Source organism: Conger conger, chromosome 17 (genome assembly GCF_963514075.1).
Source record: "Conger conger chromosome 17, fConCon1.1, whole genome shotgun sequence".
NCBI classification, from domain to species: Eukaryota; Metazoa; Chordata; class Actinopteri; order Anguilliformes; family Congridae; genus Conger; species Conger conger.
The window spans coordinates 9,645,031-9,664,236 of NC_083776.1; the positions used below are offsets into that span (position 1 = coordinate 9,645,031).

General features: G+C 43.9%; 1 protein-coding gene across 1 annotated transcript; it reads right to left on the reverse strand.

The window, feature by feature from the left end:
* Positions 1–1,631: 1,631 nt before the first annotated feature.
* On the reverse strand, positions 1,632–17,426 carry snx4 (sorting nexin 4). Its single transcript, XM_061225839.1, has 14 exons — positions 17,305–17,426; positions 16,139–16,263; positions 12,702–12,840; positions 12,460–12,609; positions 12,164–12,211; positions 11,605–11,660; positions 10,715–10,787; positions 10,243–10,304; positions 9,720–9,785; positions 8,089–8,178; positions 7,346–7,445; positions 6,777–6,922; positions 4,877–4,991; positions 1,632–4,683 (listed from the first exon to the last, which is right to left on the reverse strand). The coding sequence occupies exons 1-14, from the start codon at positions 17,389–17,391 to the stop codon at positions 4,636–4,638; spliced, it is 1,305 nt and encodes a 434-aa protein (XP_061081823.1). The 5' UTR covers positions 17,392–17,426; the 3' UTR covers positions 1,632–4,635.
* Between the last annotated feature and the right edge of the window lie 1,780 nt (positions 17,427–19,206).

The window sequence follows — 19,206 nt, forward strand, 5'->3', positions numbered from 1 at the left end:
GCAGGAATGTACCCTGGGAAGCTTGCCAGTCTAGCACAGGGCATATTATTATTATTATTATTATTATTATTATTATTATTGTAGACTAAATAATAATTGTATGTTCGTATGACCAGAGCATTGTCTAAAAGTTTTTCTGAACTTGATCTTTTAGAGTTTGCTAGTGTGGCGTCCAATAATCAGGATGCACAGTGAGATTATCTGGCTTGGATGCCCTGCCAGTGCCTGCATTAGTACCAGGTAGAGACAGCATCTGTCTTTTATCTCTGAGGATATGAGGCAATGTTTCAGGTGACCCTGACCCAGTTCTGATGCCGTATTCCCTTCCTCGTTCTTAACCAAATCAACAGGGGATTTATCCTTCTGGTCTCAAACATTTACAAAATGTGCTATTTTAATTAAAATAGCATTTTTGTAGGTTTGCTGTACCGCCCTTCGGCTCTTCAGAGCGGATAGCAACACCTGTAAGGGTAATGTGAGCGTGAGTGAGCCATCATGGATCCAGGGAGCACGCAGTGATGTGCTGTAGGCTGAATGTAAGGTCAGCCTAATTTTAGCCTTGTGGATTAGCATGTCTGCTCCAACCGCCACTAGTTTCGGCATTCAATTCCCAGCCAAGTCATACCAGTGGCAAAAAATGTCACACCTTGCTGCTCCCTGTGCCACTCAGCATTAACTTGGGGGGAAAAAAATAGTCCCTGCGCATACATGTGTACACACACATATGCATGGTTTTGCAGCCGTTTCTGATTAGTCATATGTATTGGTGCAGCTATTAAGAATCCTTTCTAGTATCTAGTCTTGATTTTAGAATTTTGATTGACTTTGGAGTTTGTTGTTGGTGTTTACCAATCTGAGGACCAGAGTTGTGCCAATGACAGTCAAGCCATTATGAGGCTGAGAAATAAGAAAAAAGCAGCCAGAGACATGCAGTAGAACAACCAATAGGCTTACCAAAATAAAGTTTGGAACATCATTAAGACGAAATAGAGCACTGGCAAGCGCAGTAATTGCAAAGGGGCTGGTAGGCCAAGGAAGACGGCAAGTGATGCCCAATAATCAGAACACTCCCCCCCACCTTATCTGTGATACATTGTAGTGGGGGTGTTGGGTAAGTGTGGCTGCCACAGGTGCTGGCTCACTTCCCTTCAATGATAATATAACTGCTGCCAGAATTAGCTGAATGAATTCTGAAGGGCACAGAAGCATCCAATCTGTTCCAAGTTCAATTAAATGCCTCCAAACTCATTGAAGGGTGCTTCAATGACCCCCAAACATACACCAGTGCTCTCTTTCTTCTTAGTGATGTTCCACAGAGTTCCTTTTGGGAAGCCTATTGTTTGGCCTATGTCTCTGGCAGTTTTTCTTTTTCATTTGTCACGATGGAAATACCCTCAAATTAAAGGTGACAGTCTGCACTGTAACCGTATATTAATCGTTTCATTTCAAATCTAATATGCTGGAGTATGGAGCCAAAAGAACAGAAATTGTACCACTGCCCATATACTGCACAGTATGCACCACTCAACAGCTTGTGTTTAACAGCAGCCGGTTCAGTTCCTTCATTTCAGCAGTCACCTCCATTTTCCATATTTCTGCACAATACACAGCATAACAGCCAAACAATGCGCTTTTTATCATTCAATCAAGACTCATTTATTTTTAAAATGTCAGGAAATGCATGTATAATTAAGCATACAGGATTACCATCTGGAAATGAAAAACAGCAGACGCACAGCCCTGCACGAACCATGTTTACGCCCCTGGTTACTAAGTTTAAATAACCAGAGTAAGAACAAAGTCTGATGATAAAACAGAGTTGGGCAACGAGGACCATTTCACTTCCTGGTTTTCATAATTTAATTAGCCCTTGCATGTATGCCATCTGACACTTCAGCAACATGTTTAGATTTGCTGAAAGGCTGTTCCTGTGTCCCTATATGAAAGGTTTTACTGTGTTATGATCTACAAGCGAACCAGTGTTGGTGAATACAGCCAATTAATTTAAGGTAATGGTTAGAATCGAAACCCTGCATACAAACCTCCAGGACCAGCATTGCCCACCCCTGCTGTAAAAACAGGGCGAGGAACTCCATCTTCCTCCATTCTCTCCTCAATGTATCAACACTGATGACAGTTACTGCCAAGATAAAGCAATACTTTGTAAGATGAAAAGAATACAGCATGGCTGCTGCATGGTGGAAAAGAAGTTGCTCCAATTTATTCTCATAGGAGAGGTACATAGAGCTCATCCGCTGTCAGCTGACATTTTGGCTAAGATATTCCTGGAAAACCCAATTGCTGTGTAAATGATCAGCCACAAGATGGCAGCATGTATTATGAAGTACAAACAAAAGTATATTTACAACTTTCAAAAAAAGGGGAGCAGTCAATGGAACCTGAAAAAAAATACTGAGAGAATGTGTTTAGCCTACAGCCACCTTGACTTCAGTTTGAATTTAAAGTGCTTTGTCAGAGCTCATTGTTCAGCCTGGTATACAGCGAGAAAGCACCGGAATAAAAAACAATATAAACAATGGAGTTATTATTGTGTCATTCGTGTTGCCAATAAATCCTTATGGTATAATTATGAATCTCTTCTTTTCCCTTTGCATGTACATTGCAAATGGAAACTTTAAATGTCAACAATCCACTGTGTCAAGATACACCGGAGCATGTTAGAAAATATCCCCTGTTCAGGGTGCTAGTGTTTTTCTGATTTTTTCCATCCCTGGATTGGTCTAGCGGATGCTGACTTGTCTTGGCATCCATATTGTAAACTTTCTACTGCAAATATGCAGTCAACAAAACATCACCCCAGACACACGGTGCATAATAAAGTAATGCAAACCTCCAACCTGCGTTATGAACCACAAACTGAAACACATTATGTTACATTACAAATACAGCCTTAGATTTATTTGTGTTTTATGGAACACACGGTTTACCATTGCAAGTACAGAGGACAACTTCCCACCTCCCAGTCCAATCTAGAATTCTCACAAACATATCCTGATGTTACAGCTTCGACTCCATTTTGTTTCACACTGAGGAAGGGTAAAGACACAGTTTCACTCCCTGCAAGGTTTACTTAAGGCCATTTTCTTTCACCCCGACTTCCTGTCCCCTTGGCCAATACTGAACCAACATGGAAACCAGGCACAGAACAGAAACCCCAGCTCTGCTGCTCCCGAGGGTCTCTATGGCCCAAAAAGACTGAAATACAGATCATGGCTGTTTCATTGTAAAGGCTTCAGCTCGGTTATAAGCTTAAGAACAATTGAGGCACACATTTTTATTTAGAGAGCAAAATATTATTCCCATCTAAACTGATCCATAGTAACAAATTACAACTGGTGCCAGGCATTCAAAATGTTCATCCACTATTTATAAACAATAAAAGGCACGCTCAATGCTATTGTAAGGATATACAAAGTAAGGATTAGTAGCCTTAAACAAATTTGGTAAGAAAATACATAATTTGGCAGCAGCATATATAAATTCTTGATTAAGAGATGGTCGTTGGGGGCGAGACACTGGAAATATAATGGATGTACAATGAAGATGAAGTCATCTCCACTAACAACTTTGTGCGTCAATGTTCTCCTTTGTAATTAGCCCCACATAGTGCAGAAATATGACTTTGATTGGCGATAACAGTGATGGATATGCATCTTACGCGTTCAGGTCGTTGTCACCATATCTACACACTGCAGATGCATGTGTGGGAATCGTGCACTTGTATTTTTGTATATAGGAGAGCGTTTTGAACAAGAGTATCCGACAATAAATTATATTACAACCACTTTGAATAAGTTGAGCAGACGCACACTCCTATTCTGGGTTTAACTTAATTGATTTAACTGCTGAAAGCAATGTTATGTTCTGCAATAAATGGTACATTTTTGTAACTTCTGAAATAAATGTTATGTTTAAACCCGGGGTTAGTCTTTGGTGGGCCACTAGGGGCAGTACCAGGCATTCATGATCTCCTGGTAGTGACATAAGGCAACGCTAAGCATGCAAAACCCAAACGACCACCGGGCATGTACAATGGGACTGCTCAGGTACAGTAAATGAGCAGCTCAACACTGGTAGGGTTTAAGGTGGCCACTGGTGCACTGAATGCTTCGACCAGCGGACTTCATACAGTCGTAAGACTTTAGTCCAGGCACGGAGCACGAAGGAATATAAAAGGTGGTCCGTATTCTTAAAAGTTAAAAAACTAAACCAACCAGAAAAAACAAAATTCTCACAAACTCACAATATCGTAAACTTAAGCATGGAAAAGAGGCTTTGGAAAAGCACTGGAATAGGTCATTTTAAAAAAGGCAAAAATGTCTGCGATACAAACTTGTACAGAATGTATATAGAATCAGAAACAGATAACCTTAATGATAAGTGAATAGGGAAAAACGTAATGTTTAGTCGTGTTTCATTTGTTTATCCTTATTTTGGGCTGTTTTTATAAAAACGGCCACCCCTTTTCAGATCACATTCGCTCACATGGGGAATTCCAGCAATGATCCTCGTCTGGTCTCCGAGGAGCATGTTCCCATGGCAACGGTGATTCCAGTCCTCAGGCCTCAGTCGTGTGCTTGTCCGGGTCTTCCCGGCCAGCCGTGGGGCCAGAACTCACATCTTACTGAAGCATTCCTTAGCATTGGTCCAGACTTGAATTCCCTTTTAGAGAGAACAATCAATATCTATTAGAGAGAATGATATACCCCCATATTTGGCTGATACATGTACTCACTGACCTGCATCTCTCACTCTCACTCTCACTCTCACTCTCACTCTCACTCTCACTCTCACTCTCACTCTCACTCTCACTCTCACTCTCACTCTCTCTCTCTCTCTCTCTCTCAGCACTCACCTTCTTGCACACACTGATCTGCATGACGGCGTAGCTGATCAGAGCCTCTTTTAAGTCCCTGTCCTTCTGCTCTTTGAAGCGCTCCATGTCCATCCAAGCCTTCTGCACAAACTCCCTGGGCACAGAAACACCTGTAAACCTCAACCACTCCTACCAAGAGGCAAACACACTGAGACCGAAACACAAGAATACTTAAGCCTGTGAAAACGTCAATATCTGCAAAAGGGTGCGCATCTGAATACACTTTCAGTTTACTTATTTTTAGTTTTTTGCACTGGATGAGAGGGGCGAGTGTGAGCTTTCAGCCACAGCATAGGAATGAGCAACCTCCCACCAGAGACAGAGAGACTGTGTGTGTGTGTGTGTGTGTGTGTGACAGAGAGACTGTGTGTAAGAGACTGTGTGTGTGCAGGTGTGTGAGAGACTGTATGTGTGTGTGTGTGTGTGTGTGTGTGTGTGTGTGTGTGTGTGAGAGACAGAGAGACTGTGTGTGAGAGACTGTGTGTGTGCAGGTGTGTAAGAGACTGTGTGTGTGCAGGTGTGTGAGAGACTGTGTGTGTGTGTGTGTGTGTGTGTGTGAGAGAGACAGAGAGACTGTGTGTGAGAGACAGTGTGTGAGACAGAGAGACTGTGTAAGAGACTGTGTGTGTGTGTGTGTGTGTGTGTGTGTGTGTGAGAGAGACAGAGAGACTGTGTGTGTAGGTGTGTGAGAGACTGTATGTGTGTGTGTGAGAGACAGAGAGACTATGTGTCAGAGACTGTGTGTGTAGGTGTGTGAGACAGAGAGACTGTGTGTAGGTGTGTGAGAGACTGTGTGTGTAGGTGTGTGAGACAGAGAGACTGTGTGTGTAGGTGTGTGAGAGACTGTGCGTGTAGGTGCGAGAGTGTGTGTGTGTAGGTGTGTGAGACAGAGAGACTGTGTGTGTAGGTGTGTGAGACAGAGAGATTTGGGGGGGGTTTTTGCTTGCTCCACCTTCCATTTACCAATGCCTTCAATATCATTTGCATTTGTCTTTCTCCATCCCTTGAGTGACAAGAATAATTAGCAGTCGGTGTATATTCAAATGATTCTGACATCACTCAGATATGCAGATTAAGGTGGGAGAACCATAACAGCCCTGTGGTTTACATCATCACTCAGGTATGCAGATTAGGGTGGGAGAACCATAACAGCCCTGTGGTTTACATCATCACTCAGGTATGCAGATTAAGGTGGGAGAACCATAACAGCCCTGTGGTTTACATCATCACTCAGGCATGCAGATTAAGGTGGGAGAACCATAACAGCCCTGTGGTTTACATCATCACTCAGGCATGCAGATTAAGGAGGGAGAACCATAACAGCCCTGTGGTTTACACCATCACTCAGGTATGCAGATTAGGGTGGGAGAACCATAACAGCCCTGTGGTTTACATCATCACTCAGGTATGCAGATTAGGGTGGGAGAACCATAACAGCCCTGTGGTTTACATCATCACTCAGATATGCAGATTAAGGCGGGAGAACCATAACAGCCCTGTGGTTTACATCATCACTCAGGTATGCAGATTAAGGCGGGAGAACCATAACAGCCCTGTGGTTTACATCATCACTCAGGTATGCAGATTAAGGTGGGAGAACCATAACAGCCCTGTGGTTTACACCATCACTCAGGTATGCAGATTAGGGTGGGAGAACCATAACAGCCCTGTGGTTTACATCATCACTCAGGTATGCAGATTAGGGTGGGAGAACCATAACAGCCCTGTGGTTTACATCATCACTCAGATATGCAGATTAAGGCGGGAGAACCATAACAGCCCTGTGGTTTACATCATCACTCAGGTATGCAGATTAAGGTGGGAGAACCATAACAGCCCTGTGGTTTACATCATCACTCAGAGACCACGGATATCCTACTCGCACTCGGCGTTCTTCTGCTTGACCAGCGTCTCGCCCTCCTCGATCTGCTCCTCCAGGGCCTTCAGCTTGGCCTCCCGCTGCTCCGGAGTCTCCTGGCCGAACAGCTTGCTGGTCATGCCTTTCAGGGAGAAGGTCCGCACCGTCTGAACATGGGCGAGAGAGCGTTACTTAAGATTCCAGTGTTACTTAAGAGACTGCACTGTGACCACCGTCCTTGTTGGAACTCTAACGGTTAATGGTTTTGACAGTGTCTGTGAAAGGACGTGTGGTCCCTCGCTCTGCTTTTCCCCTCCCCCCAACCTGAAAATCCCCTCCACCAGTGAGCACTCCCTCCAATAGGAACACTACCTCTATCTGTGATGTTCCACTGAGGCCCCTCCCCAAATATGTTGAGAAGTAACCCCTGTGAGTGTAGGGCACCAAACGACCCGTCCACTAGTATGCAGAGCTCTGGAAAGTCCTTTCCCATGTGGGCGGGCCTCCCAGAATGCCCCTCCTACAGTAGGCGGCGCTCCAGAGCCTTGAGTGACAAGGTGTGGGCGGAGCTCCAGGTTTGACAGACGCACCCCAGTGACCAGTTCCTCCCTCTGCTGCTTCTTGTAGACCAGGTCCTGAGCCTCCACCTCCAGCTCGTACTGCAGGAGTTCATGTTTCCTGCACACCGCCCTGTAAGAACAGACAACACCCCACACTGAATCATTACAACTACACTACCCCCCACTGAGTCATTAAGACAACTGTACCACCCACTGAATCAATAGAACTACTGTATCCCCTCACTGAATCACTATAACTACTGTATCCCCCACTGAATCATTATACATCATTATAACTACTGTATCCCCCACTGAATCATTATAACTCCTGTACCCCACACTGAATCATTATAACTACTGTATCCCCCACTGAATCATTATACATCATTATAACTACTGTATCCCCCACTGAATCATTATAACTACTGTATCCCCCACTGAATCATTATAACTACTGTATCCCCCAAAGACTCATCATAACTATTACTCCCTCCTGTAAGAACAGACCACACCCCCCCGCTGCATCATTACACTGCCTTCTAGGCAGCTAGGAGTGTTCAATAAAGATGTCAACGTCAAGTGCTTTTACTGAAGAGGGATATAGCAATACCCAATACTTTAATCTTGAGGTGACACTTTGGCATGCACTGTGATAAATGACACAGTGTAATCCCTAATGAAAGATGAAAGAGGTAGATATGATTGGATTGTGGGTACAGGAAGGAGCCACTCTGTCACGTCCTGTTGCCGTGGCGCCCAGGGCCCAGGCTCACCTCAAGGCTTCAGCGTAGTACAGGTACTCCTTCAGCTGGTCTGCGTAGTGCTCCTCCTCCTCCAGGATATCGTCCACCGAGGCGGCATAGCTGCAGTCAGGGACGAGTAGGAGGGGGTGAGAAAGCTCTGCACACCTGCAGTCTGGAGCAAAGGTCCTCACTACGCAGGTTTAAGACAGAGCGCGTGGCCTACCGAACTGTCCCAGGGCTTGTACTGTGTAAGAAGCAGACTCGGGTGCCTTCTGAAGGAACGCATGTCTGTAAGCCCACCTTCCGGCCAGAGGCGATGCTTACGGTCGGTACGCCTGCCTAGAGAAACACTCTCTGGACCGTGGAATCTGCATACTGGCCTGTCTGGAACGTGTTACTGGGGGCACGTTACATTAGCGGTTCAGCGACACTGAATGCCGAAGCAGTACTGCGTGACGGCGGTGGCCCTGGGGGTGGGGGGTGGGAGGGGAGGTGAGGATAGGGCACACTGGCAGACCTCCAGTGGTTTCCAGTGCGCTCAGCGCAAAAACCCGACCCCCCCCTAAGGCTCCGGTGTTCGGCTACTTGTCACACAAGACCCTGGGCTCGAAGCCAAACACCTTCCAACTCAACACGCCAAATGTGTTCCACAGCGTTACAGGAGTTATCAACGCACGAAAGGGGAGGTGCAGAGGGGGGGGGGGGAGGGGGTCTTACAACTGGTTAATATTTCAACCCCCTCAGCGAGGACTAATAGGGGAATAAGAGACGCTCAAAGGGAGGGGGTAAAAAAACAGTCACTATAAAACATCCCACTCCACGTGTCAATCTTGTTTTCTGGCTAGTAGACTGTTATCCGAGAGCAGAAAAGTGTATATAACTAGTTGAGCAATGTTAGGAGTTGATACGAGTGTTTCTATATGCTAATCTCGATAAGTGTGTGCCTGCGTGTGTGTATGTACGAGTGCGTGTGTGTGTATATGTATGGGAGCGCTTGTGTGCATGTGTGTGCGTGCGTGTGTATATACGAGTGCGTGTGTGTACGAGTGAGTGTGTGTGCGCATGTGTGTGTGTGTGCGTGTGTGAGTGTGAGTGTGAGTGTGAGTGTGTGCGTGTGTGTGTGTGTATATACGAGTGAGTGTGTGTGCATGTGTGTGTGTGTGAGTGTGAGTGTGCGTGCGTGTGTGTATGTGTGTATATACGAGTGCGTGTGTGTGTGTGTGTGTGTGTGTGTGTGTGTGTGAGCGTGTGCATATGTGTGAGTGTGAGAGAGTGTGTGTGTGTGTGTGTGTGTGTGTGTGGGTGTGTGTGTGGGTGTGTGCGTGTGCGTGTGAGTGTGTGCATGTGTGTGAGTGTGAGCGTGTGTGTGTGCATGTGTGTGAGTGTGAGTGTGTGAGCGTGTGTGAGCGTGTGTGTGTGTGTGTGTGTGTGTGCATGTGTGTGCATGTGAGTGTGTGCATGTGTGTGCATGTGTATGTGCGTGTGTGTGTGTGTGTGTGCGTGTGAGCATGTGCGTGTGTGTGCGTGTGCGTGTGCGTGTGTGTGTGTGCATGTGTGTGCATGTGTGTGCATGTGTATGTGCGTGTGTGTGTGTGGGTGTGAGAGTGTGTGTGTATGTGCGCGCGTGTGTGTGTGAGTGTGAGTGTGCGTGTGTCACTCACGCGTCCATGTGGTGTCCGGCACTCTGCAGCCCGTCTCCCATGTCTCTCTCTATAGCGCTCCACTCGCTGCAGCGCACGGTCGGATAACAGTAGAGACAGAACAAAACAGGAAGATTTACACATTTACAACACAGCCACCCTTACTGGACACATCACGCCAAACAGACAGTCTATCTGTCTGGATTCTGTATGAGATCTGGAGCAACACACAAGCTGTCCCTGAATGTACACCTGGTAAGGTTTCTCCACAGTCTCTAATCTTACACACACAGCCATGGCAAACCAGTCAGTCCAGCAGTGGAGTGATGCTACAGTGAGATATTGGCCGGGGACCGTAAAATGGGTCAGTTGTAGGAACACACAGAAAACCTGCACTGCAGGCCCTTCTCTGCGGTCCGGCATGCCGAGTCGTGCTCTATTCATTCGTCCATTTAGTGAATTACACATGAACCAGCGATGAAAAGAACTGCCTCTTAGGAGGCTGTTAAATGACATCTCTAGTGTTGAGTATTTTGGTTCCTACCTGAATACTCTGCCATAATTGCCGTGCACTTTGTAGACACCGTACAGGCGGTCCGCCACCCTCTGGAAGGAGAAGTTTTAGTCACTCTGACTGGCCTCTTTTTCCACCCAAGTTAAGAATGAACAAGGAACTTCTTCCAAAAAACATTTTTAAAAATATGCCATCCACAAAAAGAAAGCTAGCATGCACCACTAATGCGAGGGCCTAATTTACTGTACTGTCAAGGCAACTGGAAAAACTTATAAATAAAACAAACAAACAAAAAAAACAACTCAAGACTCCCCCGGGTGGTTATTTATTTTTTAAAAACTCCCAGGTCAGAATCTATATGGTTGAATTTCAAGCCCAGTGAGTGCATTTGTTTTTCCTAATTTGGCCGTGTGAGAGTGCTCATATGTAGGGTTATAGTGCGCTATGCGCTTGTAAAGGTTTATCCTCGGTGTGTTGCTCTGAGAGGCACGGCCACACTTACAGCCCTCACTCTGAGCAGCTGAGACGTCACCGACTGCAGCTCGTCACTGTAGTTCTTCAGCTCCGTGAACCGCCTGCCAATCAAAACAATATACTCTAATACTGCAATGTGTAAGGGATTAAACTGCGACAAGCATCAAGAAAATGACAAACTCAAAAATGCATACTGCAGTCGCTTCAGGTGCAAGGCTGAACAGCCGGGCAACTCTAAATGAGTGCGTATTTTTATTGAGATTGACTTTATTGTGGAAGAATGGTTAAGCATCCCAGAATTCCAGACACTGGTATATTTTATGGCACAGTGGATTACAGGCTGCTCTGGCAGCACAGCACTGCTGTCACGTGAATTCACACTGCCGTTTCCTTTTTCACCACCTCCTACACAGAAACGCAAATGTGCGCCCGCCCACACACACACACACACACACACACACACACACACACACACACACACACACACACACACACACATTTAATATGCAATATCAAGTGTTGTTCTTGTTAAGGTAATACAATAGGGAAGGTATCAAATGCAAATTCATTTGAAATTAATTTAAATACTTGGGATGACAATTAGAATACGCCCCAATTTCAAATAAAAAATACTGTACCCGACACCCTGTCACACAATAAAACAGCAGACATTTGAAAAATGTGATCTGTATGAATTATGAATTTTTCCTACTTTATAATGAGTGGAAAAAATATATTAACAAGTCAAATGGTGCCAGAATTATACTATAAAGATAGGTAGGCTAATATTGTAAGGTAGACAAGCTACTTTGCTGTCCAAATAACTTACCAAACTGACTGCTGAATAAGCATTAGGAACATTATATTACATCATAAAATTGATTTTCCATTGCAATTATGAGGAAAGGAAAGACGTACTTCTCAGGATTCTTCACTCTGAATGTCGCATTCAGGGCCTTCAGCCTTGAATCAGCCTAGAAAAGAAATCGACTCACCATTAACTGAAGAATAATCACAGAGTTTGTAATTGGGGGCTGGTCCGGAATAGCATGAACAATCACAATGTGTACTCCCTTTGTAACACATCAACCATATTAAACCAACAGAGAACTGGGAGAGACGCCTTGGGGTGGGGAACACATTTTCCACTTCACACGCACACACTGTGGCAGAAACTATTAACGTGAATAAAGTACACATTAAAGTTCTTTGCTGACCAAACTTCTTTTTATACTTTTCAATAAGCACACAGTATTTTCTGTTTTGTCAAAGGGAAATTCACAATGATGGCACAATAGTTGCATTTCCATCAGTAATCGGAAAAATGTAATAAGCCATGGGGAATGTATTTGGCTAGACGTTTCTTATTTATTCCATTTACTATGGCATGGCGTAGAAAACAGTCCCTTGGGTATATTTTCGAATGCTCATTGTCATCTGTAAATGGCAAGAGCCTGTAGGATAGGATCTGGATTACCTTGGCCTGGAATCCTGTCTCAAACACTGCCTCCCTCCACCCATTCTCCTGAAAGAGCAGAAAGAAAGTGTGGTCTTACTGTGGCTGCAGACAATGCGGCCAAAGCAGCCTACACACCACAGCGGTGCACTGAGGACCAAAAACACTCGACACAAAATCCTGTTCTCCGGCACTTCAGAGGGGTTCCCCCCCTCGGTTATTCCTACCGGAGCTGAACCAGGCTCCCTAACCCCGAGCCAGACCACTGAGGACCATCTTTGACGATACACGTTTAAAACCAATGCCACGGCCCATACCTCGGTCAGGAAGTCATAGAAGATCTTGTCATTGGACAGGGCCGGGTGGGAGGCCACTCGGAGCAGGAAGTTCTCCAGGCCCGCCCGGCGCCTCTCCACAAAGTCCGGATCCAGGTTGTCCGCAGACAGCTTGTGCCACACAAACTCGGCCTGCGGTCAAGAGACAAACAAAGGATTTAAAAATCTCAGCAAAAGGCCTGTCATGCAAAGAAGGGAGGGGGTGGGGCTACGCCAGGACCTACCCGCTTCTCTGGTAAAGGAGGCACAACGATGAATGGATAGGTGACCAGCAGGTAGTTTCTGAGGAGTTCAAACTCGCTGTAGCGCCTCCATACGGCATCGGGGCTGGGGTTTTGGCCTTCTGCTGCCGTGTCACTTGGGCTGCCAGGGGAGAGAGGTAACACACAGGCTACACATCAGCAGCTGACTCCCAGGGACAATTCAGCGGTGGGGTACATTGTGACGGTCGAAAAGACAAAGCCCAATCTTGACTCTTCTTATTTTCAAATGGAAAATGTTTGGCTTATTTGTTTCTGAAATCCAATAACACGTATTATTATCCAATTTGGACAATCGTGCAAGGTCCATTTTTAAGCCATTTTGCAGAACTGAATAATTCACTACTTTGTAAACAATGAATGCCATTGAATTAAGTATTCTTTATGAATTAGCGTCATATGAACTTTGATGGTAATGGGCTGTTATTCTGGCCCAGCCCAAGCCCCCAAGTTTAATGAAAACCCTTTTAAAGTCCAAATGAAATCCCGCCCCAGAAAAGAAACTGCAACGGTTAGCGTGGTTTTCTGGACCAAACCAGTCGGAAATAAACACAAAACACTCCAGATGAAGCCACATGCCATTTCAACTTCTGAAATGGCTTTATTAAACACGTGATAAAGTTAAACTGCTCCCTAAAAAAAACCCCGAAATGAAGCAGAAACCTGGAATGCCTCCAATTATCGAGGCGAAATCGTTAAGAGCGTGCGCAGGGACAAAGCTGCGGCAGAGAAGTTTCCATCCCGGTCCCATTCGCCCTTTCGCTTCGCGGCTTCGCTTAGGACACCGGCGAAAAACAAACGCGCGATACGAGTGCACTTCTGCTGGCGAAAGGGAACGCTGGAGGTTCCCCAGAAGGGAAATGGGAGGTGGTAATGGACTCCATCGGAACAACGGGGGGAGGGGAAACGGAGCTTCGCTGGAGGGTATTCTCCGCTGCGTGTGACTGACTGCAGCGGGAGCTGCGTTTACCGCGCCATTCCCCTTTCCCCTTTCCGCAGGCCCGCGGTACACACGCACCGGGCTCGCATGCGTGAGTGTAATATCTGCACCACATTCAGAAGAAGGAAAAACATGTGTTTCCTTTTATGAGGGGCGCTCCAACAATACGGCTCTGTGCGAGTGGCGCTCTGTGGCAGCGCACGGAGATAAAAAACAGCCTTATTTACACTGCGGAGCCGGGGGGGGGGGGGGGGGGGGGGGGAGCAAAATTATAACTGACCGTTCAATTTTGACACAGATATCATCACAGGCTGACGAGGCGACAAATAGAAAAGGACAGCAGTTCACATTCAGCTCGGCAGAAAAAAACAAAAAAAACATAGCAGTCCTTTCAGGCCAGTTATGCAAAAATACTGAAAAATAAATAAATAACGGTGCCAAATATAGCGACACGTATAAACACCCAAGTGGACCATTCAAATTTAGAAACCAGAGGGGGACATTTTTGACATGCTCATGTTCATGCTCACGCTCTCTCACACACACACACACACACACACACACACACACACACACACACACACACACACACACACACACAAACATTAACACAGTTCACAGAAATGCTTAACAAATACAATAACTGATACACAACTTGATTGTTTGATATAAAACACATACAGGCATGGACTCTCTACAGGCGACACAAGCCCCCAGAAAGGAATGGCAGCCACTTTAAACGCTGATAAGACGTTAGTGCACAAAGGCCCCAGTGAAACTAAGCCAGGGAACTGAAAAATGTGAAAGCCAATCGCACACAGCACCCTTTGCACTGTCGCTCAGCCACTGCTTACAAAGGAAAGCAGTTTTGTCAGGAAACCGCAGAGAGGAGATGAAATATGACAGAACGAGTTAAAGGAAAGATGTGCTCAGCATTTCAGACACGCGGCAGAGCCAGGCTTCACCCCGTGCCACGAGACGACCATACCGTGACCCCAGCCTTTACCATTCTCTATTTATCAATCCGCTGTACATGATTACCACTCATTCCAAGAGCAAATTCGCCACAATAAGGGGCAGAAAGCTAGTATTAACAATTCATTCTAGCGGAATGAACTTATCAGAGATTTAAAAATATCTCAGAACCGAAAGGCACCCCTGAAACTTCCATCTGAATACATTATTCCGTTAGAATTAGTTCTACATATGTTTACAACTGTTACAATTTAGGAGGACCTACATCCAACCAGAAATGAGTAAGAAGCCCCAATCCTATGAAAATACATATATATTTTGTGCTGCATCGACTTAAAAAAATAAATTACAGCATTAACTCCAGATTGCCCAACAGCAGCCACTGCAAAGACAGCAGGTTGTTAGATTCTGAATCCCCAAAATATCATTCATCACACTAAAAAAAAACAGCTGGACCTATCAAAAACACACAGTATCAACAGTGAATAATATTTTTGAAAACCCAGAAAGCACTATCCCTTACATGGATCACGTCTTTCCAATAAGGGACCTCGAGTTTCAGAGGAGACCCGGCTCTCCTGGTCGCTAGCAGGGCCAGTTTTTACGCCTGATTGCAGGGCCCCTTCAATTTCCTTTCCTTTTCAAGTCTGTAAGCAGCTGGACACCGTCCTGCATTAAATCACTCACTGATCATCCACACTGTGCCCTCAGCCCACTGAGGAGACACGCAAACCCTTAATGACAAGAAGCATTAGCCCCGGCGGGTGTGTGCCCCGACCAGGGTCCTTTTTCTACACAAATCTGGTGTAATGGCAGTCATTTCTTCCAAACAGAAATCTTGGCAAATGCTTTATGGCTTCAGTTGGACTCCTTTTATGGATCACCCAGTACAATCAGGATACCATTTAAAAAGAAACAAAGTTGATGAACTGTAAACACTTACAAAGAGCAAACCAAATAGTCATGACTTCTTAAATCAGTGTTTTCCAAACATCTCTTAAGTTTAAGTTAAGATGTTAACTGAATGGCTGGGCTTCATTTGGCTTCTCTGCCCAGTCTATGATTTATTAATAACATGCTGGAGGTGAATTTGCTCTCATATAAAGACGTTCACAGTTTTTTATACATTGTTTTATAAAACATGCTCAAATGTACTGATTGCTTCCAATTATATTTTGAAGGACAATGCCCTGTTATAATTAGAAGTGTAGTTGCAGTAACTGAAGTAGTAGTCTTACGTTGTTCAACACCCAGAATTGTTATGGGGCTCAAGAGCGGACACGTTTTACAAAACACTGTAACTTGGATCCTTCAGTTTTAGGGTTCTTACTTATAACTAAACAACCAATCAAGGGACTTTGCAAACAGCACTTTTTAGCGAATCTGTTTAGCAGAGCAACACGATGTAGCTCCAACTATCTTTGGGACCCATTTCACCGCACAAACTGGGTGATAGTTCACGAAAGATGATCGTAAGCATCTGTACCGCGTTTCTACCAGGTAAACGGTGTACGTCTCCTGCATGTTGACAGCGTTTTTCCCCGTCCTCTTCTCCGCCTCGGCAACGGCGATCTCCATCCGTTTCAAGAGGGTTGTCCCTGCCTCTGCCATCTATGGAATAAACAAACATATGTACTGCTGTCAGTGCAGTTAATGAAGCCAGTTAGCTCAAATTAGCTACAGCACAGCAACACCTCCAGAGACGTCATCGGGAAGTGCAAAAATAAGATTAAACAGGTTGTTTATACTATCGCAGACTACGACTATGTGATTAATATTAATATAACCTACTTCATCAAAAACTATATTTTTAATTCTGTAAGCTTGCGTAATTACTTGCATTTCCACCGCAGTGTCTCTCGGTACAAGAAAATAATTTACAAAAATATCATTCTATGGATTGAAATGCACAGTACATTACAAATTCTTTAAAAACAGAGTCATTCAAATAATAATATATCACGACAGAAGGGATATGATCCACATCACGGGTCCTGATCTGATGACGTGATGTGTGTGGGTTACGTAGGGTTAACTACCGTAATAAATGATCTAACCGGCTTGTATCTGGTTAAGGTTGCACGGTTTCCACAATGAAGCTTGTGAATTTTCACTTTTACAATAAAACAATGAAGTGGCCAACCATATTCGGCAATGTTAATTACCGTGCTACAGAACTGGCACGGGCACTGACACTAACTACACGTAGCTAGCGCTTGGTTTAACTTCCTTAGCTTTGCAGCTAGCGGACTGGCTAGCTAACAAAAACAAACATTTTCACTGCGGTTAAAGACATATTTAGCTATATATCAACATCTGTAGATTTTTCCAAGGCAAGTATCCACAGTAATTCAGCTAAAAACTTGGAAACAAACTCGCCAAATAAACTGTCTTTTGAATTTCGGGAAAAGTTAAAGTACATCAGACTGTCAAAAAACAAAGGTGTCGTGACACGTGACGTGTCCTCTGATAATTTCAGCCAATCAATCCCACGGATTTTCTAACCTGCGGTCAGACATTTCACGCAACACCGTGGACAAACCAGGCCCAGTTCGCTAACTTAGCTACATCGATACATTTTCCGCTGCACAAGTGTGTTACTCCCAGCTTTTGCAGTAATGAAGTTTCACTGTAAGTGTAACTGGAAGTTACCGTGTTGTTTCTGTTGTTCTCCGACTCGGCAGCGGTTAAATCCGTGTTTCCAATCACCGCAATCTCTTCACTGCTGCTGTCCGCCATCCTCCCGATAGTTTCTTATGTCACACGCAGGCGCACTAAACACAAATCCCATTTCAATCTTTCACTGTTTTTACACCTGTGTGTGTGTAACGTAGAATGCAGCCTTTCTCCGCACTTCAGTGCAAAACCGTGCAAAAACTAGCTTTCTAGCTTTTTAAACTGGGCTTTCATAATTGGCAATATATATAACGATCACAATTATTTAAAACTGTGAACTGTGACATGTGCATTAAAATGGAAACTTTTGTTGACTGTGTATTATTATTATTATTATTATTATTATTATTATTATTATTATTATTACTTCTGCTATTTTCATATATTTAAATTTTTCATAGATCTTAAATAGTGTATTTGGGTGTTTTAATTAATCTTGCTTTCATGCTTGTTTCTGTGAAGGACTTTGTACTGTAACTTCTGTTTTGAGAAGTGCTATATAAATACATTTGTATTATTATTATTATTATTATTATTATTATTATTATTATTATTATTATTATTATTATTATTTTAGGGTTATAATCATGTGTAGTTCTCAACATTTCAAAAACATATCCAGTGTAAGAATAAAAAAAAATAAAAAAAATTAATACACGCATTTGCATATTTTACGCCCATTTTTGCTCAAATTAGTACAATATTTAATGCCTCCTGTTTTTCCAGTATTAAGTTCTCACTCTCAACGGACATTTTGGGAAGGGACCAGGAAGAAGAATAAGTCTATGATTTATGTTACACTTATGTTAACTTTTTGGCCAATGGTAATAACAGCTTTTTGATAATAATAATAATAATAATAATAATAATAATAATAATAATAATAATAATAATAATAATAATATGGTGTCGGTAATTGCAAGGTTTTGTTTAGGCTAAAGGGAATAAATCATTTTCATCTTTCATGCCAACCTTTTTCTTTGTAATATCAGAAAAAAACACAAGTTGGCTTCTCTAAAACGTCCAGTCTCATGGACCTATCTCTGTTCGTGAAGACGATATTAATGAACTCAAGTTCCTGGGCGGGCCCCTTCGCGCAGCTGGATTAGAAACATCTGGGTCCGCCTACACAAAATCTCAGTCAAAGACTCCGAGTCCATGCAACCCACGTTAAAGTGCATTTAAGTTAAATAAATGCTCGTTCATCGCGTTCTGTCATACACGTTTCTCAAAAGTGAAAGAGGAGAGCGGCCGTTTGACTAGTTTTCAACATTTTGAGCGGCTGTTGATTCTGTCAAGAGAATGGGGCGCTGCTCAGCCGTAACATCTGTTCTTCTGTCTTTCTGTGAGTATCCAAGTGGCTGCTTTACCCGGACTCCACTTTTAAAGTGTCCATTGTTTCCACTACTTCGCGAAGCCATAGTGTTGTAGTTGGTGGGGTGTGTGTTGAACTTTAAACGGGATTACATTTGCGTTGACAAAAATTCAAACTTTGTTTGTTTTCTCCCAGGAAAACTTGTGTTTCTGTTTTTTTTTTCCAGTTTTGAAATTATTAATAACAGTAGCCTACGACATGTAGCCTTGGTGAGAATGCTTTAACATTAGTGGATACCCCTCTGGCTACGCTATCATATGGAAAAGGGTGACTAAACCAAACTCACTCCTGAATCATTTTAAATGCTCAAGAAGCAGAATTGTTATATTTCGATTACAGCTGTGACGTAAATGACACTTGTACCCATGGAAAGTATAGCTACAAAGTATAACCTAAAACACACATTTTAAAGCTCTAGTGAAATGCTTATAGCCTATAGCAATGAGCATTATTAGCAAACATAAAGCTGACATTCTGTAAAACGGTTGCATGGGCTACTGAGG

Excerpts from the sequence above, each read along its gene's own strand:
- snx4 (XM_061225839.1), bottom strand. The coding sequence starts at position 17,391 with ATGGCGGACAGCAGCAGTGAAGAGATTGCGGTGATTGGAAACACGGAT. Across the intron at positions 9,786-10,242 it reads AATTATGGCAGAGTATTCAG|CGAGTGGAGCGCTATAGAGA; the intron begins GTAGGAACCAAA and ends CGTGCGCTGCAG. Across the intron at positions 7,446-8,088 it reads TACTACGCTGAAGCCTTGAG|GGCGGTGTGCAGGAAACATG; the intron begins GTGAGCCTGGGC and ends CTGTTCTTACAG.